Source organism: Lagopus muta, chromosome 4 (genome assembly GCF_023343835.1).
Source record: "Lagopus muta isolate bLagMut1 chromosome 4, bLagMut1 primary, whole genome shotgun sequence".
In the NCBI taxonomy this organism is placed as follows: Eukaryota; Metazoa; Chordata; class Aves; order Galliformes; family Phasianidae; genus Lagopus; species Lagopus muta.
The window spans coordinates 56,769,154-56,796,402 of record NC_064436.1 but is presented as its reverse complement, the minus strand read 5'-3'; the positions used below and the strand labels follow the sequence as shown (position 1 = coordinate 56,796,402).

The following is a 27,249-nucleotide window of genomic DNA, read 5'->3' as shown; positions in this document are numbered from 1 at the left end:
AATGCATGTGCATTTCAAAAGTGCACATAGTGGTGTTCTGAATTGCCAGTTTGCTTCATCTAATTCACTCATTGCTCATAGATTTAAAAGTGCCAGCCACTAAGGAGGCCCATACTTGGAAGTTTTTCACACTGAGGATGGTGATGCACTGGAACAGGTTGCCCAAGGAGGTTGTGGATGCTGCATTCCTGGAGGCATTCAAGGCCAGGCTGGATGGGGCTCTGGGCAGCCTGGTCTGGTGGTTGGCAAACCTGCTCATGGTGGAGGATTGAAACTAGATGATCTTTGAAGTCCTTTTCAACTGAGGCCATTCTATAATTCTATTTCCATGTGAGTGAAAAAGGATGTTTTTCTACCCCTTTTCCCTACCTTGCAGCTCACTGTCAGTAAAGTCTTCATTGCAGGCTTCACTCATATGGCGACCAGCATCTTGGTGGGAGCTCTGCTTAAAATTTGGTGAAGCAACCTGTTTTCTGGAAAGAGTAAAGAAAATCACTGTTCACGTGTGCTGCTTGTTGCCAGCCAGATGCGTATCCAAAGTGCAATAAATCAACTTGGAACAAGTGAAGCACTGGTAATTGTTTTTCCACAGTGATTTTCAAAGGAGATTTCTTTTAAACCTTCGGCCTGGAGCCCCTGAGGCTCCTGCATGATATGCACTGCAATGCAGTGCTCAGATTGTGCCCATCATTTGCGGTTTCCTGTGCACCAGCAGTGTGTCTTCGGTGGTTTAGTGCCATATAATGAAATGGCATGTGCTACAAGGAGTGCTTAGACATCCCACATCAGATTTCTGAGGCATAATTCACCTACCTTCAACTCATGGACCAAATACGAAGGCTCCCAGCTTCTATAAATATATACTTTCTAATAATATTCAGAGTTCAGAGTTCAAATTTTAGACTCTACTAGCTGACTTCTGAGGGAAGTCTGAGGCATATTTGGAAATAGATATATCTATACAAAAACTACTGGCCTAAGCCAAATACATGTTTTTCTCTTTTAGTTTCAGAACAGATGCAGCAAATAAATAAATAAATGGTTGCCATGGATATCCCAAATACAGAAGGAAAGTTAGGGCTACAGAATTGTCTGGTCTTGAAGGCGTTTCCAGCAATGAGCAGGTATGTTGTGGCCTCCAGCACGCCTGCAATTGGTAGATGGAATCTGAGGTGACTGATGAGCAGGCTGCAATTGGACACAACTACTCACTCACAGAATCACAGAATCACCCGGGTTGGAAGGGACCCCAAGGATCATGTAGTTCCAACCCCCCTGCCTAGCAGGGCCACCAAACTCTCGTTACAGAAAGAGAACATTTAAACTAGTGGGAACATGCATAAAGAAAACAATTCAAGTGTGGCTGGAAACAGTGAAGTATGTTTCTTTCTGTACATAAATTAGGAAGGATATTGTGACGTAATAGGAGCTCCTGCGCCATTACTCACTGCCAATAATCAGCGTGAGCTCTGGGATGCAAGGGAATGGCATTCTTCAGAGCTTCCCATCATGAGTAAAGCAGGAGCAAAGAGTTCAGGAGTCTGAATAACATTCTGTGATAAATGCATCTCCCAATTGCAATACAGGCCAGAATAAATGTCTTGGGAATTTTAGGCAGACAGATATTTTACATGATTTATATGGTTTAAGTGACTACGTAAGCTTAAATTGCCTTTTGCTATATATTTCTGTTCATTCCAGTTATATACCTGCATTATGATTTTAAGCTGCCAAGAATTTTAAGTTGATTCTTTTGCTTATAAATTAAAGCTATCTGGTTGATCTAGTGAGTACAGGGGATGATCTGCTAGACCATCATTTTAATAGGGCTATTGGATCGTATTGTGCTTATAGACTGACTCTGCATTAGATCTGACTTATTCTAGAATATAGACCCAGTTGGATTTCTACTCTGAGATTGTTCATATTGTTTATATGCAGCCACACACCCGTATAAACATTTCTAACACTTCTGAAGGAACTGAGAGGCCAATACAAGTGCTGATATTTTGAGCTCTTGGAAAGCATAGGTGCTGATGGAAGTCTTCAAGAGTTTACAAGGAGAGCACTGTTACCACCATACAGACTAACTAGAAGCTGTAGTGGAACTGTTAGCTCCTGGTCTGGTCAATTGGCTTCTTGATGTTCCCTAGTGCAATTCCATTGCGACTCAAAGAAATGAACACTCAGAACGCTCAGGCCAAATTAGTACTGAATATAAATCCAGAAATTTGAATGCACTCAAACTAGGAACAGATCTAACCTATAGATTCTACTTAGGCAAGTTATTTCAGTCTTCTGACTCTGTTTTCCTATTTGTAAAGCAGAAATAATCTCAGTAATATGAAGAAAACCCTTCATATTATTGAGAAACAAGAAAAATCAATCTTCTGAGTAAAAGGCTCTTGACATTTCATTTCGACAAGAGTGTGACACTGTAAATATTTAAATTGTGCAATTTTTCCCTCTGAATCTATCTACAGGTACATGCATTCCTGCATACACATATATATGCATCTGGATTGTTGCCCTTGTGAGAGCCAAAGATTGCCAGCAACACAGAAATACATATGTCATTTCCTCTGCCTTTCTGTACACCACACCACCATTTTTTTTTCTACATTGGTTACTGGATATTGCTATTCATATGTTTCAGTGTGCTCCAGAACAGAAAGGTACAGAATGTCAGGCAAAAGAAGCTTTGAATCATCCTAAAGGTTTTAAGATGGGCTCTTTGAGCTGGACCTTTAGCATCTGACTAGCATTTTTACATATATGAAATGCAGCTAATTTTTGTTTAGCATGCTCGAAGAGAGGCAAATTCTCCTGTTTTTTCAGCTCCTCAGGAATCATGAAAAGCAATGATCTTCGGAACTGTCAAGAACTCCTGCAAATACGTAGCAGCTTCATCTGCTTTATAGCATTTTTATGTATTCCAGTGCTCACATCACAAGCAGAAGAGCTTTTAGCTTTCTCAGAAGTTACAGTTCCATAATCAAAAGACATTAAAAAAGGGATAATGATCAATTCTACTGATTCTGCATTTGTTTTTCCTAAAAGGGCCCCAGGTTGTTTCCACTGTCCAAATCTGAGCATCATAGAAGCTTCTGTTGTTACTGCAGCAATGCACATTTTGTCTTTCTCCTCTCATTGCTCTTTGCTCTTTGAATTCCGTAACCCATGATATTCATTAAAATTTTCTGACATATCTACTGCCAGAAAAAGCAAGTGTAGTGTTTATCTGAGCAGAGCAAAAACAAAAAGTATACAAATGCTATTCTAGAGTAATTGCACAAGCTCCCTTGGATGAGAGTAACTCCTTTTGTCATGCAACCATCTAACAAGCCAACATTAGGAAGTAAATATTATGTACTGCAAAAACTACCAATCCTTCCAGACCAGATATTTCAGTCAAACATGAGGGAGAAAGGCATGTTCCAACAGAATCATAATTTGATATGATCAGAATCATTATCAAAGTGGAAGTTTTATTGCCTAGGCATACTGCTCAGTATGCTGCCTGCAACCATGAAGAGATGACAGATTTATATTCTTGGAAATGGAAGAATCTCTTACCCATCACGTCTCCCTGTCCAAAATGGTTGGTGAGTTCATGTGGCAGCTGTGTCTTTTATTCACAAAGAAGCCCCAGAAATATGACTTTACATTAACCAAAAGCACAGTCTTTACTCAAACCTTTGTTACTTTGGTCCTGTTAACAGTTGTTCAATTAGTTTTATTTGAAGCAGTTAATTAGTTGGGGACCTCTGACTTACTGGTCCATAGCAAATTACAGCAGCTATTTCAAAGAATAAAATTCATCATAATGACACACTATTAGCAAAATTTACTTCTGAGTAGTACTTACATGAGTCCAGAGGAGCTCCATTCATACTGATGCATTTCCCCAAAAGCAGTGTTTTTATGTCAGTGATGGAATCACAGAATCACAGAATCACCCAGGTTGGAAGGGACCTCAAGGATCATGTAGTTCCAACCCCCCAAAACCTCAAAACCTCAAAAATGGCACCTCAAAAGTGAAACACAGGGCCTCTCAAGGAATAAAACCAGAAAGTTTTCAAATGCAAAGCAGAAGCCAAATTCAACATTCATTTGGCTAGAGATAGGAAGGGTGATATGAAGATTGGTGCTCCATAGGAGGGTAAGTTTTTATCACTAAGTAAATCTTATGCTACTTCCAAAGACAGTCAAAGACAATCCTTGCCAAAGCTAACTGCAGGAGCAAGCATACAGCAAATTCAGAACAGCCTTACAGGCATGGTCCTGTATGATCATCTCCTAATAAAAGCTTAAATTAAGCATTAAAGTAGCCTCAGAACTGCAATAATAGGCACAAAAAAAAAAAAAAAAAAAAAAGTTAGGAAAAAGGGATGTCTTCAGTTTTTAGAGAAATTCAAATATCTACTAAGCACATGTTGACTCAGGAGCTTGTATGGGCTCACCAAACCTCACTAAGCCTGCTTTAATACAGTTATTTATTCTTTTGTTTTCCATACGCTTGACTTTGTGTCAGAGAAGAAGGAGACATGAATTTATGTTATATTTATAACACATATTTACGTTATATGCTTCTGGAGGGATCCTTGTCTTTGACAGGTCTTGGTTGATTCTTCCATTCCCACCCAGGCCTGTAAAACAAGTTGCTGCTTGAATATGCAGATAAAGATATGGGATTGGCTTATAAAGTCAAGAAAGAAATATTACATATGATAGTGGTGGTGTCCAGCTAAACATTGCCAGCTTTTGAAAAGGGAAACTCCACCACAACTTTACTTGGAAATATACTCCAGCTGGATGAGGAAAAATTGCATATTCAAAGTCTAAGAATTATTTCTAAAACCATGAAACCATGACAGCATTTGTTTTACTTCTGATAATGATATTACTGCGTTAATATATATGTTATGTTGTTATATATATATATAATATATGTTAAAATAGGTCTTTCCTCTTTTTTATTCTTTCCCTAAATAACGTAGCAATGTACTTCAGACTTTTATTTATGGAGATAGATTTTTTTGTCCTCACTCCTACAGAATCTCACGTGATTATTTCTTCACATTTATTTTGTACATATATTTTCTTTCTTTTTAGTTTGAAAAAACAAACCAAATTTATGCATGCCATTTCTGTTAATATTGCTCCAATTCCATGGCCTGGAGCTTCTCACTACATTTTGCCAAAGGTGCAACAGATTGAAATTCTGGAAATCATCTGGATAGAGTGTAGTTATCCAGCTGAACACTGGCCAAAATTAACGTCATCTCTCTTACAGTGATGGCGACCTGGGAGCTCCAACAACCCTTTCCAACCAGCAACCTGATTGTTAACAGGAATGGATTGCTGCCAGCTCCAACAGCCCTTCAGCAGCAGTCCATGCAATCCCTAATGCTTTGCTCATTGAATGCTCAATGAATTTATACAATGTCGTACACAAACCAACATCCCCTAGTGTCCCAACTTTTTTGTCCACAAACTGACTGCTTTAGCTCACTTTGGTGTTGTTTGAACATGTAAATGAGGAACAAAGGATCTCTGAGATCAACACTTAACTGGAACACACTCTGTAGGACCTAAGGTCTGCAGGCTGCCATACATGCTGGGCAACGACCACATTCATACCTAGAGCCATATAAGACAAAATGTCCTGGAAGCCTGCACTGCAGACATGCAGTTATCCATGAGAGGGCCCTTTGGAACAAGGAATAGGAGGAGCAGCTGTGGAACAGCCCAAAAGCACTTCCAGATTTTCCAGAGAATCATACCACCTCTCTCTCAGTGACTCCAGAAACCACGTCACTTTCAGGCAACAGATGTAAACATAACTCATTATTTTTAAAATATCCTGTTATCTAAGCAGACTTATTATATGTAATTACTACACATATCGTTGATGTATAGGATACATTGCTGTTACAGATAACATTGTAATTTCTGGACTTTAGGATCCATCTTAACATTAGCTCCTTTCCCTTAGCATACACAAAGCACCACAGTGCTTACATGTGCATACTCACAGGCAGCTTTGGACATGTTGCAGTCTCTCATTATATAACGAGGTCCCTTTGATGTGTCTGTTGCCTGGAAATCAGCGTAATGCTTCCACGGTCCCCTGGCAGCTTCAGAATAATTAAACTTATCATTTCTACATGGTGCTGGATCTGATCAGTGACTGAGGCAGTCAGGTGGCAACAAGCTGAAGGGAAGTCTTCACAGTTCTGTCACTTCTTGCTTACCACTTCTTTGCCTTAAAACAGCTCTTTCAAGTGGAATCTACAAGCAGCCTGGAAGAAGTTCCAGTAATGGTATGAAACACATACTTCACATGGATAGGAGAACATTTCCAGAGAAACCTGTTACATCAGTCCTCTTTAAAGAGAGAATTTCAACTACAATGCATATGTTACTGTATGTTCTACATACGTTACTGTTTGTTCTACAAACAAGTAAAATGATCTGTGACATAGCCAGTCCCTTCTGCTTACAAAAATCCCTGTACTGTCTCACAGCTGTGATGACAATGGAAGGAGCAAGTGAGGCACCAGAGTGATTTTTAGAAACTTCAATCTTTCCACGTCTTATCACTCAAACAGAGTCAAGGTTCTTGTAACACTGACTTCTCCTCTCTGGTTCTTTGAGGGTTTTGACCATTGCAAATGGGTTTCAGGGATACCCTGTCCTTTCAAGGGAAAGAGCAGAAAGACACTGAAAGATATTAGAACACAGGAATACCTACAATGGTCTTGAGATCAATAGGATTTGTTAGACTACCAACTGTGCTGCTGTATGTGCTCCAGTGAGGGAGGAGATGCTACCACTACCCTGGTGACAAGACTGCAAATCTCTTTTTTGCTGGAATAGCCTCAAAGATGGGTTTTCCTATTTGATCAAGTCCCAGTGTGCTAAACAAATCGTTACCATTCTTGGAAATAGCCTAGAGGAACACACAATAAAATATATTGAAATGGAATGAGATCCAGGGAAAGACATGGGTGAGGCGCAGCAGCTACCAACAAGTACGGAGCTGCCTTGCTCAGGGCAGCATCAGAAAAAAAAAAAAACCAAAAAAACCAAAACAACAAAAAAACCAACCAGGTAAAAGTGGAAAAGGGAGTGGAATTTGTTATCTAGGTTGAACTATGCCTACATGACTTGAGCACAGCAGTGTAAAATATGTCATGTCTGAACACTGAGTCTCTGCAATGGTTGGCCAAATTCAGGTGAGGTGATATCAGGCGGTAGGTACTCATTGGCCCCCTCAGGGAAAGAGGAGGGTAGGGCCCTCTTGGGAGCAGGAAAGTTGACTCACCCAGCTCTGTTCTCCTACAAGCAGCTGTGAAACAGGAGAGATTAGATGTGTAACCTGTACTGCTGCCAAAGTGGTAAACGAATAAAAGAGGTTGCAAAAGAAGCGGAAACTCATTAAAATGAGATTGTGTGTGTGAAATATATACTACAGAAAATAATGAAAGAATAGAAACTTTAAAATTAAAGGAGCTGAAATTTTACAAAGTCTTAAGTCGTGCTGCACTGCCAGAGTTATTTGTTGTTCACTAATAACATCCCCCCATTTCCTAGTGAGTATAGAATTACATCTTAGATTTTCTAGATAAGACTATCAAGTACTAGCAAATAACTTCCAAAAAATGCTTAACTTTGATGTTTTTAATCTCCTTTTAACTCTTAGTTTCTCTGAACTTTGTTGAAGGTTGAAAGGTGCAGAAGTCCTAGGCTGCACAGGCATAATTTAAATCCGTTTGTTCCCTCTTGTTCTGCTAAAGATGGTGTTAGAAAATTCAGTACCACCACTAAGATATGCAGAGTAGAGTCAACAGTGAAGTTTTTCAGAATGATCATAGACCCTAAGGTGAATGCCAGAAAATATTTTATTTAACCTGCTTGACTCCAGAAGGACCAATGTTATATCAACCCAAGTGGCCCTGTAAGTGCTCAGAAGAGAGCAGCTCCCAGCAATTGTAGTCAAGTGATTGTAGATGCATGACTGAAACACAAGGTTTGCTAAGCATGCTGAAAGCTTAGATGCACTTAACTGTAGACCTGTGGTCTATGTAGTCACTGAAGTCTATGGCTGCCCATGACGTTGTAGTCCTTCTGGGGTACTGGAAATATCCCATACATCTCAGCTGAAATGCACCCTGGAACTGCTAAGATTCAAGTGTTTTCCTTCTGGAAAGATCCATGCAAGAGGGTAGCAGTCAGTCCTGGAAGAAAACAAGACAATGAAGACACGGAAACACAATGTCATTCATCCGTGGAGAGGAGAGTGCAGCTCCCACACGTGCTGACAGTCCAGCAGGCAGAGACACAGTCACAGCTCCGGAATCTCAGGCTGGAATTTGCTTTGGGAATATGTCACTAGCTCCATGTGCATGGCTGGCCAACAGCCACAGAGCTGAGCAGTGCCTCCTGGAGATCCCAAGGGGTGGATCACACTTCAGGCAACCAATTGCTGATGTTAGTACTTGGGAGGGTAACAGCAGCTAAGGGTAGTTAGGACTGGACTTTTTCCAGAGTATCTGGAGCAACTGAGCCTCTTAATTCAGCCTTGTCTAGAGCTCTGGTTGTAATCTGACGTTATTATACTGGTAGCTGTATACTAGATTAGATATTTATCACTAATTGCTACAGTATATGGTTGGCTGAGCCGTATGTGCACTAGTCATCCTTCCTCTGCATCTTCTGGCCTTATTTCAGCATTTTTCCACTGTGAAGTGGTGCAGGCTGAAACACAACGTTTCTAGAAGCTGAAACTCCATACCTGCATATCTACATTAATAATAAGAAGTGGGTAGCTATCTTTCCACCCAATGTGGCACCAGAATGGCTGTGTCTTTCAGTCTGCTTGGAATATAGCACTAATGCCTCTTTATGGAAATTTTGCTTTACTGTGGGCATTGGTCTAACAATACTTGCACCAGACAGCCTGGGAATACCCCCTGTATCCACAAGGCATGTAAGGCTCAAACTTCAGTAAGAAGTATCTACCTCCTTCTTGTCATTTGGACTTAACTAAAATACAGCTGAATCCTTCTGAAATAACACAGTTTGACTAATAGCAGCATCCTACATTTAAGACATTTGTCTTGAATATAGCAACACGCCAGAGCAGCATTAAAACATCCTCCCCAGACATGTTGATTTAAATAAAAGGTTACTCATAACAACTCATCTTATGAATATTCTTTAAAATTTTGGGGTCAGCCCAGGTCTTAGCAGTGAGATAATTACAAAAAGGAATGGGTTTTATTTTCTCAAGGGACAGAAATGCTATGTTAATCTGCTAGGAATGATCAGGGAAATTGTATTTCAAGGAAGTTTTTTCACTGTGGCAGCAGACCTTCCTTTCCAGCCTACTGCCACTAGAAAAGTGTAACTTGCACATTTTTCTTTCAGCTGAAGTTTTAAATGTTTCCAAAGATCAACTGTCAGCATTTGGCTTGAAATTTTCTAAAATTTCTATTCTTGTAGAGTTGGATTATTATTAATGTTTTTTAAATACAGATGAAGTCTAACAAATGGAAAAGGATTTATTAGTGTTTTCCATATATGTAGAGAGCAGGCAATGGAACTTCGAAGAAATACAGAGGCAGCGGTGAGCGTAAGTTCTTCAGCTGCTGGAGGAAAAGTTCAGCCCTGCAACAGAAGTGAACTTGGGCAGGCCATTTAATCTCTGTGTCTCAGTTTCCCTACCACAGAAAAGTAAAACATGCTTCATAATATAGGAGAAATGAAAGAACTGAAGTTTGCAAAGTTTTCTGTCATCTTTTGATGAGTTGGGAAAGCCAAAATTTTTTTGTAAAATTATGAAAATATGAAAATCCTGCCACCCTTCATTATCACGATGATTTCAAACAAATAATAGTTTATTTCCCTCAAATAAAATCATTGAATGCTCTGGCTGAATTCTGCAAAGCTGCAGAAGGTTTGTTAAAACAGCTGTATAGGCAATACTTCGCCTAGGTCTTGTGAATGACCAGCCTTTCAGAAAAACTCAGCAATTCCAGAGAAGTTTAATTCAACACACAGAGAATATTTTAAATATATCTTGAAGTTTATTTTTTCTTAGTAATTTTTAGGTCAAATGCAGAGTACATAACTGAGGAGTGCATAGCACCAAACTCATCCCTTTGGCTAGCACAGCTCAAAGGGGGGCAAAGAGACTGCTTAGATACCTCTGTGCAGAGTACGTAACATCAACAGGTAATGCTTGTGTAGAAACATGTGTGCAAATGAAATCTGTAACATCTTCAACTGTACCAAGTGTCGTCTGTCGTGTAAAAACAAAATCTGAAAAATATATAAATATACAGCTTTATGTCTTTTTTTTTTTCCTATGTACACTATATAACAGGAGAATAAAACCTGGGAGTTTGCAGTAATTTCAGTGAGATCAGACTGTTGTGATGCAGAACTTTACAAACACATCCTCAGCACTTTTTGTCTTGCACCATGGTGATGAAGAAGTTGCATAAAGACAGCAAACTCTCTGGGCAGTATTCCTCAGCCACCTTCTTCTGATCGATGTAATCTACGTCTTCCACACAGTCTGGAGGGCTGTGTTCTGGCTGTTTTCCAGTCTCAGAAGCTGCTGGGACTTGGGCATCCTCTGCAGCATGGTGAGCTGGGTGCTCTTTGGCAGGGCCCTCTGCTGCCAGGAGGCTTGAGCGTGTCAGCTTGAGGTGAGCGCTTTGTGGGCCTTTCCTGCATATTTTAGATTTTAGCATGCTCCTGGGGTCTTGGCAGATCTGCTTCTGCTTCTTCAGGGAGCGGGAGACCTGCTTCCAGTAGGACTTCTGATTTGCTGCATAGTGTGGGCAGGTGGAGGGGTCCCCAGAGAACTCACACCAGAACACACTGTCCCCATTCCTGCACTCGATGTGCACAGTTGCAGCACTCATGTCGGTCACCGCCCAGGTGCAGTCAGCATTTTCTTTGGATTTAAATTTGCCTTTAGGAGATGCCTTTCCTCCTTTTGGTTTCCGCCCTTTTTCTCTCTCTGGGTTTGATTCGGTCTGTTTTTTCCCACCGTGCTCTATGCCTTGTTTCCCCTTTCTTCTCTCCTGCCTTTCACAGCTGGTGAGTAGCATCTGGGACACCAGAATCAACACACACAGGAGTCCAACATTTTTAATCCACATGTTTTGCTCGTTATTTGCCTTCAAAACAAAAACATACAGTCATTAAAACATTTTCACTTCCTACTGGACTTTATTTGATAGCTGCAGGAGTTCAGACTGGCTCCTTGATATCTGTTAGAACGATACCTATTAGAACCTCTCTGCCAGGGGGAAGGTTCAGGTGGTGTATTAGGAAGAATTTTGTCTCCTAAAGAGCAATGAGGCATTGACACAGGCTGTCCAGGGAGGTGATGGAGTCACCATCCCTGAAGGTGTTAAGGAAACATGGAGATGTGGCACTGAGGGACATGGTTTAGTGGGAAGTATTGGTGGTAGATGGATGATTAGACTAGATGATCTTACAGGTCTTTTCCAGTCTCAATGATTCTATGATTCTTTGATGTTACTGGGAAGATCCTCTGTTCTCCATGTGCACAGTACCTGGTTTCTAGAACCATTACATATTATTATATCTGAACGGTGTGAAACAGAAGAGACTCTTTCCCAAGATACGCTCCTGCCTAGTGACTGAGGAACCCTAATTGCAATCCCTTCTGCAATCCCAGACAGAATTTGGCCACAGGACTTGTCAGTTTGAGATGGATATCTGAAGCTATGCCATACAAAGCTGCTGCTATGTCCACCATCTCCCATTTTGTGAATGTCACATGAGTCATTTCGACTCCAGCCTCTGTGCTAAATAGAAATAGAGCATAATTATTTACTAGGCATCCTGTAAATTTTCTTAATCCACTTGGTACGCTGGTATGTAAGAGCTTTCTATTACAAATAAAATATTTTTTTCATAAACTGAAAAGTAACTACAGATGCATTTTTTTCTTGTCTTGCCTACTGCACAAACAGAACTGCTTTTTGCTTTTGAAGGCACCTGTAGTACAATTGGATGTGCCTAAAGCTGCCGTGTACAGAATGCATTTATTTCTGTAGGTGTTTCCCTCTGTGAGGCAGCTTTCAGGATCAAAGCTCTGGTGAAGCACACCATAATAGCTGAGGGTTAAATGTGGCTTTTAGTGTACTAAGTGTACTGTTCAGATGTTTCCATCACACACATTTCGGCAGCCAAGTTGCCACGTTAGAAAGCAGAAATTCATGTGGAGGCATGCTAATAAGGAGCCCATTTCAGCATTCAACTTTCTGCACATAGAACACATAGATAGCAGCAGATGTGAGCAGGTCCCACTTCTGTGTAGCTCTTACCTGACTTGCTGCCTTATTCTATTCAAAGAGATTTTCACAGCATAAAACCCTCTTTAGAAAACACCCCATGGTAGTTACAAATATGCAATTATTACAAATACGCAACAAGTGAAAATTAAAACAACTAATGATGTGGCAGTAACTTTCAGTTACAAGTAGAACGGTGTGAAAGTAAGATAGCTGAAATAAATACCTTGCCCAGGAGCCAGAGGTATCCAAACTTCACTCAGGATGCAGCTCGTCTCTCTCAGAAGGACTGGAGCTGCTTGTAAAGGCAGTGCGGTATTTATAAGGGCAGAGACACACCTTCTGGGCTCCAGCAAGACGGTTACAACACAATAGGATGCCTCCATGCCATGTTCCTTCACCTTTGACACACCTCCTTGGAGAAGTGCCAGGTCTTAGCACACAAAGCATCAGCACAGTGGGGTGACAAGGTGTGTGTGTATAGATCAGGCATTCCTTGAGCCAAGTTCTTCCCTCTTTATACACAGTGATAAGAACTTCCTTACATCATGAGCTTCCCTAACAAAGCTTTTCCCAGCCATGGAGAGACATATCCTGCAAGTTGCTCTGCTACTGTGTGCAATTGACTTTAGGTCAGCACGCAGTGTCTCTCTGCAAAATGAAACTCATTCCACAGAGCACTTCAAGCCTACCTTCAGAAGATTTTCATCACCTCCTGTCACAAATGAGTAAATTAATAGTAAAGAAGTGTTAGAGAACAGTTTAGAACCAAAATAAATCATTATTCTGCATTAGGGACAGGATTCATGACAGTGAGATGGTCATAAGCATAAAGTTCAGAAACAAATTCATATAAATACATATATAAATGCATATAAATATGCATTTGGAGCTGATAATTGCTTAAAGAATAGGCTGGTGCCTTTGTGGTGGGGTTGCCTTTGTAGTGGGGATGCTTCAGGAGAATTTACTGGGTAGTATAAGTGTGACAATTGTAATATGTACTTTAGAAGTAGTTCCAAGACAAATGGTTGGGATACAAGAAGATAGGAGAAAGGAGATATCTTTGTAAGAAAGGCAGCTCTTCCTCCTCATCTCTCCCGTAGTATATTAATGGATGTGACAGAGGGAAAAAGTTGTAGGAAAAGCATTGTCTGGACTGGTGATAAGGAGACTGTTCACATTCTGTAAAAAAATCAGAAGCCAAAAACCCCAAATAAAATGGGTCATTCTGCAATGTGTGAGTGACAGAACATGGGGAAGAGGACTCAAATATCCTAAGTACTGAGGATGTAATCTATGAGCCACAACTATCTGTTTAGCCATCCATCTATGTTCAGCTCTGGGGATGCTTCTGATCAAGCTGAGGCACCAGATTTGCCTTCTGTGCCTTTGGCTGGCATGAGTTCCTATGGAACTATTTGCAACAGTCCGCTAAAAGTGGAAGATGTGTCCTCAGCACTGTCAAGGACTGATGAATGGGGCAGGTGTGACTCGGTGATCAGAAAATGATTAACAGCTTGTCAGGTTGGGGGGAATCTGAGAATGAAGATAATGCAAGAGAGAAGTCCAGGAGGGATTGTCCTGCTCAGAAATCCCAAACTGACTCTGCACAGTACAGACAGCAGCGTCTGCAGACTGTGGCTTGGATCCTTAAGCACTGCAGCTGTGTTACTATGGCCATGCATCCAAACTAATGAGCATCTCATCGGGGCTAATTACTTCAGTGACAGTGTCAAGCCAAAGTGGTTACATGACCTCATGTTCTGGCTCTAATTCAGGTACAACTTTATCACATTCCGTTGCCTCATGTGCGCACATTATAAATTGATTTTTAGGTGACGAAGTAGGAAGTTGATTTGGGCACATCACCAAAAATGAAACCACAAGCAAACCAATAAAGCATTAACCTTTGAAACTTGCAATCTCCATGCCCTTATCAGCAAATCAATTTCTTTCAATGTCCCAATATGGTCTCTGTTTTTAACCTCTCTCTAGTTTCTTCGTTTCTCTACTACCAGCCTTTCCTTCTTTTGTTTCTCCCTTCAAGAGAAGGAGAAGCCATGCAAACTAGAATCTAGACTGGAGATGTTCTTTCCATTTCTTCTGAAGATACTGCCTACCTTTACCTTTAAGAGCAGTAGTGTAATTAGGACATCTCCAAAGTAATTGTCACAGCATTAACGTAGCATTTTCATTTCCTAATCAGTTATACTTAATCAGCATCTGTCAACAACAGCAACTAAAGTGATATAAAAACTTGTCTATGATTTTCAAACAAAGTCTTTTTTTCCCCTCTTCCCTTCCCCATATTTTAAAATACACCTTCATCTTGCTCTTTGCTGAGTTGAAATGCTGTTTGCTTGTAAACTGCAATCACAGCATTGCCATGGAACAAACGGTGCAGACTAATAGCTGAGAAACAATTTGATCTGTGCAGCATATGGCAAATTTGAGCAGCTAATTGGCAAGATCAAATTTATGGGGATCTTCTTAGTTATTAAAATCAGAAGGAGACAAGCACAGAAAGATTTGGCAATACTAACACATAAAAGTAATAATTGGAAAACACAAACATGGGTACCAAATCCCAGTGGGAGGAAAAACCTTAAACCAGATGAATTCCTGCTGCCTTTTGGATTGAAACTTGAGAAATCAGTGCTTTACTTTCATTAGAGCTGACAGAATCAAATCTCTTTGGTATTTTTCTGCTGTTGATACAAAGAAAGAAGAGGTTTTATGCATATTCCTGTCTGTAATTCATAGACTTGGTAGACATGCAGTATTTTCTATATGCTCATATGTTATCCACTCATATCTAGCTATTTTACATAAGAGTTTGTTATTTTTTAAACTACTTATTATTTGCACTGGTGTTTTAATTGCAAACAGCAATCTGCTTTTGGTGTCATCTGTGTAATACAATGCATTTTTTTCCCCACAGAATAAAAAGCTGCATGAAAACAGAAACGATGAGGTAATTCCCTTGACCATGTACAGGTACATATAAGGCCTCCTCCCTGGAAGCATTAAAGGCCAGGCTGGATGGGGCTTTGAGCAAGTGGTCTAGAGAGAGGTGTCCCTGCCTATAGCAGGGGGGTTGGAAATAGATGATCTAAAGGGTCCCTTCCAACTCAAACCATTTTATGATTCTATGATTCTAAGATTATTAGCTATTTGCTAGTCACAGATGTGGCACCAGGATGCTGTTCTCCATACAAATACTGGTGGGGCAAATTAAGCGCAGTGAACAGCTGCTGCACTTCAAATTAATGCCCCCGAGTGCTGCTCTGCAGCATTCAGGCAATTCTGGAGAGAGGAGTTACTCACTGCACAGATATATTCCAAGGATATAACAGAAGGAATTTACTTTAATGGGATTCAAGGAACATCTTTGTCACAATTCAGTACATGGGCTTCCTTGAAGACTGTCACTGGCACAACGTGCTTCACAGCAGTTCCCTATAGAATGTTGCAAACTTTGGTAAAAGAACAGGATCAGGCATATATCTGATAACCCTCACGTTAAAATTCTAAATAAATAATAGAAGTGCATATATATTTGCTGCATGAGCTGAAGAAAGAATGACATTAAGCACTCTATATGGAATCATAGAATAGCTTGGACTTGAAGAGACCTTAAAGCCCATCCAGTTCTAATACCCTAATATGTGTAGGGCTGCCACCTGCCAGCTCAGACTGCCCAGAGCCCACCCAGCCTGGCCTTGAACATCTCCAGGGACAGGGCATCCACAGCTTCTCTGGGCAGCCTGCTCCAATGTTTCACTACCCTTTGAGTAAAGAATTTATTCCAAACATCTAACCCAAATCTTCCCTTTTTTAGCTTAAAATCATTCCCCCTTGTCCTGTCATTACAAACCATGTAAAAACTGGGTCTTCTTCCTGCTTGTAATCTCCCTTGAAGTGCAGAAAGGCTGCAGTGAGGTCTCCCTGGAGACCAGCTCTGTCAATCTGTCTTCATAGGAGAGGTGCTCCAGCCCACTCTACGTGGTACCAGCCTTTCTGTATCTCACTATCCATGCCCACACCTCCAAATAACCCAGAGCCTCTCGGCACACCTCTGGAAGAGACTACTTCACTGCAAACACGGTGATGGCTTCAGGGCATCAAGGTCTGCTCAATAACTATTTCACCTGGAGCCATAACTTTTGAAAGGAGGCAGAAGAAAATTCCTCAGTTAACAATAGTTTTCAGCTACTTCTCACCAAGAGTTATATTCATATTCATAACTGTTAAAAAATGTCCAGATTCACACTTCATCTCAACTTTGGTAGTGATGATTATTTCACAAAATGCCACAAACTAAAACCTGAACTGACAGAGCACCATCCAGGTGAAAACTGAGGTCATACTGTTACCTGAAATCCAGGAAGAAAACTCTAGCACCAATGGGATGTAAGAAAGTGGCATTCCTTTATTCCTTACGATACATACCAGGTGACTTGACACATCAAGTGCACACTCTCAGAGTTCAAGTTCTACATTTAAACAGTTAAGACATACATATGCAATACATTTGCATACATATTCATTCTTTCCAAGAACTCATTAATATATGCTAATGTCCCTCTGGGCAAGTGCAGCTGCATCTAAGCTGGTCGTATGACCACTTACTGTCTCCCCATTTTTCCATCATCAGCTTCAGCACAGAGATTTCAGCTGACCTCTGGCTGTTTTTTCCCAGTTTGGCAAATTCCCATTGCTTGTTGAGCCATAATGATCCATCTCAGTGCACTCTAATTCAAAACAATGTATGTGAAATCTGAAGAGAAAGTGCTTGCACCTGATGGATGCAAAGATAAAAGTAGTTACTTTGACACCAGTGCTCCTGTGAAGCAGAATCACTGAGAAAAACAAGGCTGATCACATAGCAAGCAAAGTTAAAATTGAAAGTTTTGGGACTAGCACTCACTGATTCCTTTTGCTAAACTAATATATTGGTCTTTAAACTGATAAACTAATCCCTATTGCTAAACCAGCAGATATCAGTGGAACAAGTAAGGAACAAGCAAAAGCACAGCTAACTCAAGTGCAAGCTTTAGGTTAATTACAGAATAATAGAAACTGGGTGACAGTTGTGTATTAATAGTAAGATAATAAAAAGCAGAGCACCCCTGCAACACTCAAAGGCAAGGTTCTTTTGTAGCAAACTCTGGCTCATGCCAAGGTTCCCATTTGCAGATGCTCAGATATTTCCATTAAGGACTAAATGCACAATGCACCAGTAAGCAAAGTGTGCACTGCCCCTTTGGACTTCAGTGTGAATTCAGCAGTCCTTACTTGTAAGGTTATTCTCCATTTTGATGCATGATATGGGCAACATTTTTATTAGACCCCGTCCTGCTGGTTCCCCGCTCACATGCAGCCATCAGCAGCGCTTCCCCCATCACTGAGCTGCTCACCAAACACGTACAGCTAGAGAAGGGTGAGTTGTTTTCAGATCTGCAGAGAAATGATTTATCTTGGTAGGCTACAATAGGTGTGTTTTCAGAAACAGTCCATCCTTTTAATTAAACCAAGGAAACCCAAGACAGGGGTGAAGCTTGGCCATTAGGAGTGTCTTTCTAAAATAATGAGGAAACCTCTGTTGTTTCATTAGATTATATAGAGGAAAAATCTGAGGACCATGGGAGATGGAGAGTTGGGCCAACCCCAAATGTGGTTGACAGTTTGGCCTTGGCAGGAGGAGGCTGCCTGAACTCAAACAGGGAAAGTACAAGTTAGAAAGCCTGTTCTGTATTATTTCAGTGTGAAAGCTTGTTGAACTGAACTAAAAGGAAGTTTGTCTTCATTTTAAAGTAATTAAAAGACGAAAAAGATATAAAGAATTGCCTTTACTGACTAAACTTGATGATCACCCTAATCTGTACAGGGTATTAAATACTGATGCAAGATAAAGATAATTGCTGCTATACAAGAGCTAATGAAAAACACATTGCGAACTGAGCAGATCCATGAGACTTTGATCCCTACATATTTGCATCTTATGGTGCTTAAGGGTCACCAAAGCAAGAGCTGGAATAGGTAGATGCAAATCCTCAAGCTCCTGGGCTGCTCTTCCTAAATGTGAGATACTCAAAGAGATTTAAAATGTTATTTCCTACAAAAAGTAGAAGAGTTTTTCTTCTTTAAAAATAAATTTTCATTAAATAAAAATTTTGATTAAAAAAAAAAAGAAGAGAAATCATAAAAATGGAGGGATAATGTACAGAAATGTGTTTCGTATGAATTTTTTCCAATGCCAAAAAGAACTTAATCTCAAAACCTGATTTGTACATATTTTTGTATAATTTTGGCTTCAATGAAAATGAACACTTCCATTGTCTCAGTCATGGCAAGGGATTCTCTGAGCACAGTCAAGTCATTATCCTGTGGTTTTGTGTGAGAGAGCTGGTTGCTGGGTTTGCTAGCACAGCTTCACCATGCTTGGGGTGTGCTTAAGTTGCCTTGGCAGCCAAGGAACACTATTGACTACTTGCCATCTGAACTTTCCTCCCACAAGATTTTTATTGCTTTGAGCAATGCAAGAGCCTGTATGTCTGACCAAAACGGCTTCAGAGATACAGTCAGACAAAAGATTGCTCTCCTAAGAGCCGTAAAATGAGTAAAATAACAAAAAGATGCCATTTTAAATTACTGCCTGCCAACAGACTGGAGTCTGCTCAGAGTAATGGCAAGCCATGCATACCAATGAGAAGGAAGAATTGGATGAAACTATTATGCAAGTTTCACTGGGACAAAGGGACAGCTTTAGTGCTGCTTACCATAGCACTGAATTTAAAATTCCAACCAAAAAAATTCTTTCAGCTGTCACGGATCCCTGATCTCTCTTCAAAGCATTGCAGGAAAATATTATCCATGTCCAGCTGAATGGTCAAAAAAAGTTATTACACTGAAGTGATACAGGTAGAACAGCTAAAGGCAGCAGGGGAAAGAAATGAGATGCAATTTCTTAGAATACTAATCCATCCTATCACAAAGGTAAAGATTTTTCTCCGTAAGAATTTGAGCTTTTTTTTTTGGGGCATACACAGCTATCAGCAATCAATTAGTTTCTCTCCAGGTTGCACTCCTGCTAACTGATCCTGCACAGGTGAAGTGAATCAAGGTCAGGGGAGGGCTGTGGTTTGGTTTGGAATACTTCAAATGTCGACCAGAGGAGTAGTGAAATTCTCTCACACCTTGGTTGGTTGTGGTAAGATACAGAATGAAAGGGAGGTAAAGGGAGGTTATGTGTAGGCTGGGATGCGGTTATTAGGAAGGTCTTAGCTGCTTACCGCTTCTTCGAAGCCCTATCTGGGCTGATCTGAACTGATGCAATCAACAGAGGTTTTTTGTTATTGGTTTTTCTTTTCAATTAAGCTGGAACAATTTTCTTCTTCTTCTTCTCTTTTTTTTTTTTTTTTTTCTTGAGAAATCAAATTAGTTGAGAGCTTCTTTCCTTTCCAGTTTTTCTCTACTTCAGTCCTGGTCAGACAGCTGGGCTTTCAGCAGAGTGCTTTACTGTCAGTGATGGCTCTGGGCTTTGTCTGCTCCCTGGGTCTCTTCTACCAGGCTTAAAGCTGTTCTCTGGTTATATTAAGCTTTACCAGGAAATACACATGTGCATGCACTCAACTATATGATACGTAGCATTTAGTTTTCTCCCTTTTATTGTAGTTCATTAACCTTAGTGGGTTTATTTTTTTTTTAATAAATGTTGAGCATGTATGTGTGAAGGGAGAGAAACAGAAGAACCTATGCTGACTCAGAAAGTATATTGTGTGAACTCTTATGAATTTATCAGTGACTGATAATTCTGTGGGCTTTAGCACTGGTTCCAAGTACAACAATAGGTTTCTAGCTCTGATAAGGAGTAAGCATTTATTTCAAGTGCACCTTTTATAGCACCTGGGAAGCGTAAATAATGAACTGTGTAAACTGCTCCTGCAGGAGTGTAACATTGGGGTCTTGATAGTGTATGATACTGTGCTGGTCTAGATGAGATGGGATTAATTTTTTGAAGTAACCTGTAAGTTTCACCAGGAGAGCCTTGGGTTGGATATACAGAAAAATTACTTCTCAGAAGGAGTGGTGAGGCGTCGAACGTGCTGCCCAGGGAGCTGATGGAGTGCCTGGAGCTGGTTGAGAAAGGTGGAGATGTGGGACTGAGGGATGTGGTCAGTGGGCATGGTGGGGATGGGTTGCATTAAGTGATCTTGGTGGTTCTTTTCCAGACTTAATGATTCTGTGATATGGTGCTCTGCTTTACATTTGTGACCTGAATGATGCTGATAACACTGTAGTGTTTCAGCTGTTTCTGATCAGGGTTTGCACAATGGTAAGCTTTCTCTGTTTCTCTCTGTATTCACTGCAAGGAGCTGGGGGTATAGAAGAAGCTGGGATGGGGCACAGCTGTGACAAGCTGACCCTTGCTGCCTAGTTGGTATTCCATTCCGTGTAACGGCATGTTCACCATGAAACTATCAGCAGCCTTTCCAGAGAAGCTATTCCTTGGAGACCGGCTGAGCATCAGTTTGCTTGGGAAAGGTACAAGTGAATGTCTTGGTATTGGTAGGAATGGGCAATCAAATCATATTTGAGATTTTCATGTTTCTTCAAAATGAGATTGGGATGTTTGCCTGTACGGTGAATAGGGGCTATTAACAAAGAAAAAGGTTTCCTTACCCATTTTCCTAAGGTCCAGTGCAACTTGTTATGGTAGGAAAACCTGTAAGGACACACAGCTCTCATCAGTTAGAAAGTTATGGGCCTTGCTCAGTTAACCAGTGCAACACGTCACTTCGATGATTCTGTTCTTTGAAAACTTATTCCTAACTCTACAGCTCCGCCACGTGGAGATCATTAGTAGGTAAGAGATGTAAATACCTTGAACAAATAGGGATCATTTTTTTTAAATTGGTTTTCAGAGGATTAGCTGTGTTCTAAATAGTTAGAACCTTTTTATCTTTCAGAGGAATCCAGCACTATTAGGCCAGGCTGATGTGAAGCCATGTTGTGAAAAGCAGCACACCACATCAGAATGCCATTTCTGATGCGGTGGTGTTACAATTCCAATTCTAATTAAAATTACCTTTTTCCTACCTATCATCTACCTTTTCTTTAATAATAGTAATTTTAATTAGAATTGTAACACCACAGCATTAGCAGTGGCACTGGAACAAAAGTGAGAGTGCATCTGGTGGGCTTCTTTCACTCCCATGTTAGGTTAAAATAAAAAATAAAAGTAGTAAGGTTCAGAGAGTTTCCATACTGGAAAAATAAAATGAAGTTTTAAAGATGGAAAAAGAAAAATTAAAAAAAATCTCAGAAAATCCTAGCTAGCCCAGACCAATTATTTACTATTTCTACAAAATTTTTTTTCTACGAAAACATAAACTAGGTTTAAAATATTTTTGTTTTTCTTTATCAATTCTTAACCCCTTCCTCTGAATCAATACATTTAAGGCATTGAACTGAGAGAACCAAAGAGTAATGTTTTAAATTAAATGTAAGCGTAACTACACCAGAGAAATGCTGTTGCATTCAGACAGGAAATTTACATTAAACTGAGCTGACAGACATCACAAGCCTGAATTCACTGGGCACACTGTATATATTAATCTGCTCTTAGCAGAGTGACTGTTTCTCATTTGGAGGAATTAATGAGATGCAGATGGACAGATAAGCATGGAGACAACATTATGAACAGCAAGAGAGAGCTGGAACCTGCAGAGCAGTATTTTGTTATTACATCTGTTGGATTAGAAGATCTTAGTGGTCTTTTCCAACCTCAGTGATTTCTATGATTCCATCCAACAGACCATTTTTGTGATCCATAGATTATGTATAACTGTGGATGTTTATTTCCAGAGCGCTCAGAACAACAGCAAAGCAGTGGAAGTGTAACACAAACAGTAGAAATGATATTTCCAGGGCAGCACTGAAGGAGGATATCTGATGGAAGTGCTACTCTATCTCAGCTGGACTGTCTGCCCAGGTCAGTGCCTCGCCAATACCTGACATTCAGAGAATGCCTCAGAAGATCCAAGTGGAAGTGAGGAAATCCATACCCCAGCTCAATTACAGCTCAGATTTTGATTGTTTTTCTCCTAAGGTCCCACTGGCAAAAATTGGATCCAGACTGAAAGTGATGGCAAAACTGCCACTGAGCAATCCATACCAGCTCCTGTCTGAACATCTCCTGTCAGAGGCCCCTTACGTGTCTGTTTCCTACCTTCTAAAGGTGGGTATGTCAGAGAGATGTGAGAAAGATGCCCTCCTATTTCCTTTTTTAATATTCTCAAATTGTACAAGCAGAAGGTAAGGCAAAAATAAGGTATTGCAATTTTAAACTATTTATAGTACTTGAAGTTAGAGTTTGAGTTGATTTCAGTATTCTGTTGTTGTTTCCTTTTCCAAGTCCACAAGCTGCCAAGTGATGCACTTAGATATAGGTCCTCTGAAAATAGTGTCTCCTATTTATTTCCATGGGAACCAGATACAAAGAGCTCTAACACTGTAACTAACACAATAGTAACACAATCTGGTAGAGCAAATTCTCAGGTACAAGTTTAATGTGAGAATCCAGTTCGTGTTCGCAGCCTGGGAAGGTTATCTGATGCCCACACAATTGCACAGGAGACCCAGTCAGTGTTGGAAGAGGACAGGAAGAAAGCACAGAGCAGGGTTTCCACATCTGTATGGAGAAAACTTTACCTGAGAAACTAGTAACAGCTTTTAGGTGCCTCAGAGGGCACAGGGAAGTTCATGTGTTAAGCACCTGCTCTTGGGCAAAAAGCTGCATGGCCTCTATGTTGGTCTCTGTGTAAACTCTGTAGCAAGCTGGGATCAGCTCAGTACATGGATGATGACACTATGTGGGCTGCATCTGCTCTGAAAGCAGGGTGAGAGGACTGAGTGGCCAGCAGCACTGGGCTGCTTTGGCAGAGGATGCTGTGAGCTGAGCCTGAGTTCTGCTAACCAGTTCCTTCAGCACAAAGTTCCTAGCCTACTTCAGTTCCTAGTGAATTCTCAGCTTTATTACCACCTCCTTTGTGGGAAGGGTCTCCTCATGCACCATGTAAGATAAATAAAAGGGGTAACAAATTTCACAGTTTGCACCTTGATTTTTACAGATAGCAACAGCAGTGACTGAGTACTGCAGTTACTTTCTCCCAGCAGCCAACAGACCTAAAAGGCTGTCTGTTTTCTCTCCTGACTACAATCATTGTAAGCCCAGAGGTGCTGGAGGCACACCGCAGCACAGACACCTATGGTGAGGAGCTGGCTAGGCAAACACCTTCCTAACCTGTTGGGGAGAGGGAAGCAGGGAGGGAAACTGAACTTCTGCTCTAACTCAGATGCCAGCTTCGTGCTTTTTTTTTTTTTTTTTTTTTTTTTTTTTTTCTCTAGCTCCTGGATTTACTGAGATACAGCTATCCTAAAAATTCAGCAGCTGCCTTCATGCCAAGTATTTATAACTTCAACTTTGTACATGAGATGTGAAAAAATGAATTCTCAGAATGACGGATATGTGTCCATGAGATAGCATCTTGGTGCACATAGGATGAGAGGTAATGGCTTTAAGTTGTGCCAGGGGAGCTTCAGGTAGGATATTAGGAGAAATTTGTTCTCAGAGAGTGGTGATGCATTGGCACAGGCTGCCCAGAGGGTGGTGCAGTCACTGTCCATGATGGGTGTTCAAGAAACGTGTAGATGTGGCACTGAGGGATGTGATCAGTGATATGGCGGTGATGGGCTGGCAGCTGGACTAGATGGTGTTAGTGGTCTTTTTCTACTATAATGATTCTATGATCAATCTGAATGCATTTGTTCTGCTTTATCTCGTCATTCATGTTTTTATACACATCACATGCTTCTTGTCATTTTAAAGTCGTCTGTGAAGTCTGATCAGAGCAATCCTCTTGTTTTTAAGGGCAGAGGAAGCCAAAAGAAATCTGTGCATCTGACTCATCTTTGGAGAAAAAGGGGGAGATTGGAAGAAGTAACAGCAAGAGGAACAAAAACAGTGCTTAACTTTGTAAAGAAACAGGTATGTCAACAGGCAGTTTTGGGAGATCTTAGTATTCTCTCCGTCTTCTTTTCATGCAAGATCTTTTTTCCTTAAAATACACGCCCTATCAACTAAGGCACTTACTGAAAAAATCAAGAATGAAAAATGTAAGATTGCAAATCATGCAAGAATGACCAAGGCAAACAGAACTCAACAGTTCTCTCAGAAAACACCAGAGTGCACTACCGCTTAGTTGGGATAATCTGAAGACAGACAGAAACCTTTTTGAGGAGTGTGTCTACTTCAGCACAAAAGACCTATTTGATTGCAAGCAGTGATTTCCTTAAGTTCAGGCCTAAGGAAATTATTTTTTTGGCAAACAGGTTCCTTAATACCTGAATCCTTTGTTAATTGTTTCCAGTATCAAAATCAGGCAAGATAAAAAATACATACCAAAAGGTGGAAGCACCACACATGAAGTTTTTTAAGATAGTAACAGCATCATACAATTTTAGGAAGCAGTAATTCATAAAATTCTGCTGTTTGACTCAGTGTAGTCAGTACAGTGGATCCAGGAGTATTATTATTATTATTTTTTTTTTTTTAAGGAGACATGGATGCTAACAGGTATACAGAATTTTTAACGTGTTTTTTTCCCCAACCTGTATTTTCACTGTAAATCACAGAATCACTCAGAGCAGGAGGCCCCTGAAGAGTCCAAACCTGTGCTCAAAGCAGGGTCATAGTGAATTCAGACTATGCTGCAGCTCCCACGGTTGTCCTCACAGTGAACACCTTTCCCCACACCAAGGCAGAACCTTGCCTCTAAGCATTTATGACCATCATCGCTTCTATCACACAGGTCAGGGAAGAGCATAGCTGTATATTCTCTTCAGCCTCCTTACAGTTGCTGGGGGGCTGCTGTTAGGTCTCCTGAAAGCCTTCCCTTCTCCAAGCTAACCCATCCCCCATTCCCTCAGCCCTTCCTCACAGGAGCATGCCTCAACCCCAAGCATCTTGTTGGCTCTTCCTTAGACTCGCTCAAGTTTATTATCATCACTCTTGAATCTTAATTTCATGTGCTAAATGCACATCCTGTTGCACTAAAGTTCTCCAAAGGTGTCTTGCTTTGCTCTTCTGGAAGCTTACCTTGTTGATGCAGCAAGTACTTGTTTATGCTTCCGTCTGAGCCTAAATGTGAGGACTTGAGGCAGGTGCACTACACTGCCCCACATTACAGCAGAAGTTGCCCTTAATGTTAGGGGACTTCCTGGCTGCAGGAATCCAGACAAATATTTCAGTGTGCAGCTCCTCTGTCAATAAAGACAAACTGCAAACTTCCTTTGGTACTCACTTCAGGGAGTAACAGGTTAACCTAAAATGAATAAAACAGCGAGTTTCATTCATTCACAGAGTACTTGAAAAGTGTGCTGAGCTCACCACAAACACATCTCAATTCATCCTTTCATTAATGAATAGCACTTTCATACTGAAACATTGTGATTAAATTTCTAGTGCTGAACATGGGTAAGTGGCAATGCGGCCAACACAATCACAGCACTGTTAGGCTAAGGTGGGGTATTTCAGTTAACATCCCATTTGGTGGCAACATCATTATAACTAGCTGGCTTGCTGAGGGAGCATAGCGTTGCCCAATCAAACACAATCCAAGTGCTCCCTCACCTTGGTGCCAAAACCTTTACCTTTCTGTTTAGTACTTTCTGTTTAGTACAGTGCTTAATCGTGCATTTTGGATCTTGCAGAAAACATCTGATGAATGAGGAGCCTTTGGTACGAGAACTCATTTCCACTTCAATGATGAAACTTCACACAGCCACTGTGGGCAACACAACAGCAAGCACACACAGCTCTGCTCTGCTGAAATGAGGTATGATTTCCCAGGGAAAAAATGCACTACAGACATGATGTTTGGCCTCTACTAACTAGAATCAGTAATGGCCATGTGTTTTGTATCAGGAGTTAGGTAAATCTTTGCTCTGCTGCTTTTGGTGTTCAGTGCGAGAGCCTAACAAGCATAACGAATTATAAAATGAAGACTAATCTGGTTAGATTCAGGGGTGACAAAAACATACGCTTGCTTGAGGTCAAGTTTGTCAGAACTCAAGCTGTCCTTTGCCTTTTATGTAAAATAGTAAGAACAAAGCAAAACATTCAGTGATGGGGCAGGCAAGCCCTGGAATCAAGGATTATGAGGTAAGAATTGCAAATCCGTGAGTAAAGATGGATTAAGTAATTAACTGTGCAGTGCAGAAACTGTTTAATTGCAAATATAGACTGCTACCAGTGTCTGTGGTAGCAAGTTTTTTTTTTTCATTTATTTACATCCTTGCTGAGAAGCTCACATAGAAGATAAGATAAAAGACAGCATAAGTGCTTTGTAAATTTTGATAAAAGGCTGTTAGCTCTTGCTTTATGTTTTGATGGAGTCTGTGCAGGGAATATTTACTTACATAAGCACAAAGACATGAGTTACCTTTCAGAATACTGATTTGAACCTAAGCATTACGTCACTACTCACAGATCCTGACAACGCAAAACTTTACAGCTGCATCAGCAGTGCACTTCTAATTTACTCTGTTCAGAAATGCACTCTTATAATCTTCCTCCATTTCTTCAAAGTCTTTCCTGTTGGCTGAAACTTATTACATTATGAATGTAACAATGTTGAAAATACTAATGAAAACATGTTAACAGTGGAAAAGCAATCCACTTTTTCTGGTGAAAAATCTTTTAAGAAAGAGGTACCAAGTATCATAACCTCACACATTTTTCCATCATTTATTCAAGATTATAAGAAAGCACATGAGGCACGTTTCCAAAATCCTCAATTTTATTGTTTGCCTAAACTGTAGCATCATGTACAGCCCT

The 27,249-nt window shown here is 40.5% G+C and overlaps 1 protein-coding gene and 1 long non-coding RNA gene across 2 annotated transcripts; one reads left to right on the top strand and one right to left on the bottom strand.

Moving 5' to 3' along the window:
- Window positions 1–4,223: 4,223 nt before the first annotated feature.
- On the bottom strand, window positions 4,224–11,929 carry FGFBP1 (fibroblast growth factor binding protein 1). The gene has a single exon (XM_048941516.1). The coding sequence runs from the start codon at window positions 11,178–11,180 to the stop codon at window positions 10,470–10,472; it is 711 nt and encodes a 236-aa protein (XP_048797473.1). The 5' UTR covers window positions 11,181–11,929; the 3' UTR covers window positions 4,224–10,469.
- An 8,669-nt stretch (window positions 11,930–20,598) lies between these two features.
- On the top strand, window positions 20,599–23,706 carry LOC125691758 (uncharacterized). The gene is made up of 4 exons (XR_007376235.1): window positions 20,599–20,894; window positions 22,218–22,344; window positions 22,462–22,590; window positions 23,483–23,706. It is a non-coding gene; the product is annotated as an uncharacterized LOC125691758 (long non-coding RNA).
- Window positions 23,707–27,249: the final 3,543 nt, after the last annotated feature.

Excerpts from the sequence above, each read along its gene's own strand:
- FGFBP1 (XM_048941516.1), bottom strand. The coding sequence starts at position 11,180 with ATGTGGATTAAAAATGTTGGACTCCTGTGTGTGTTGATTCTGGTGTCC.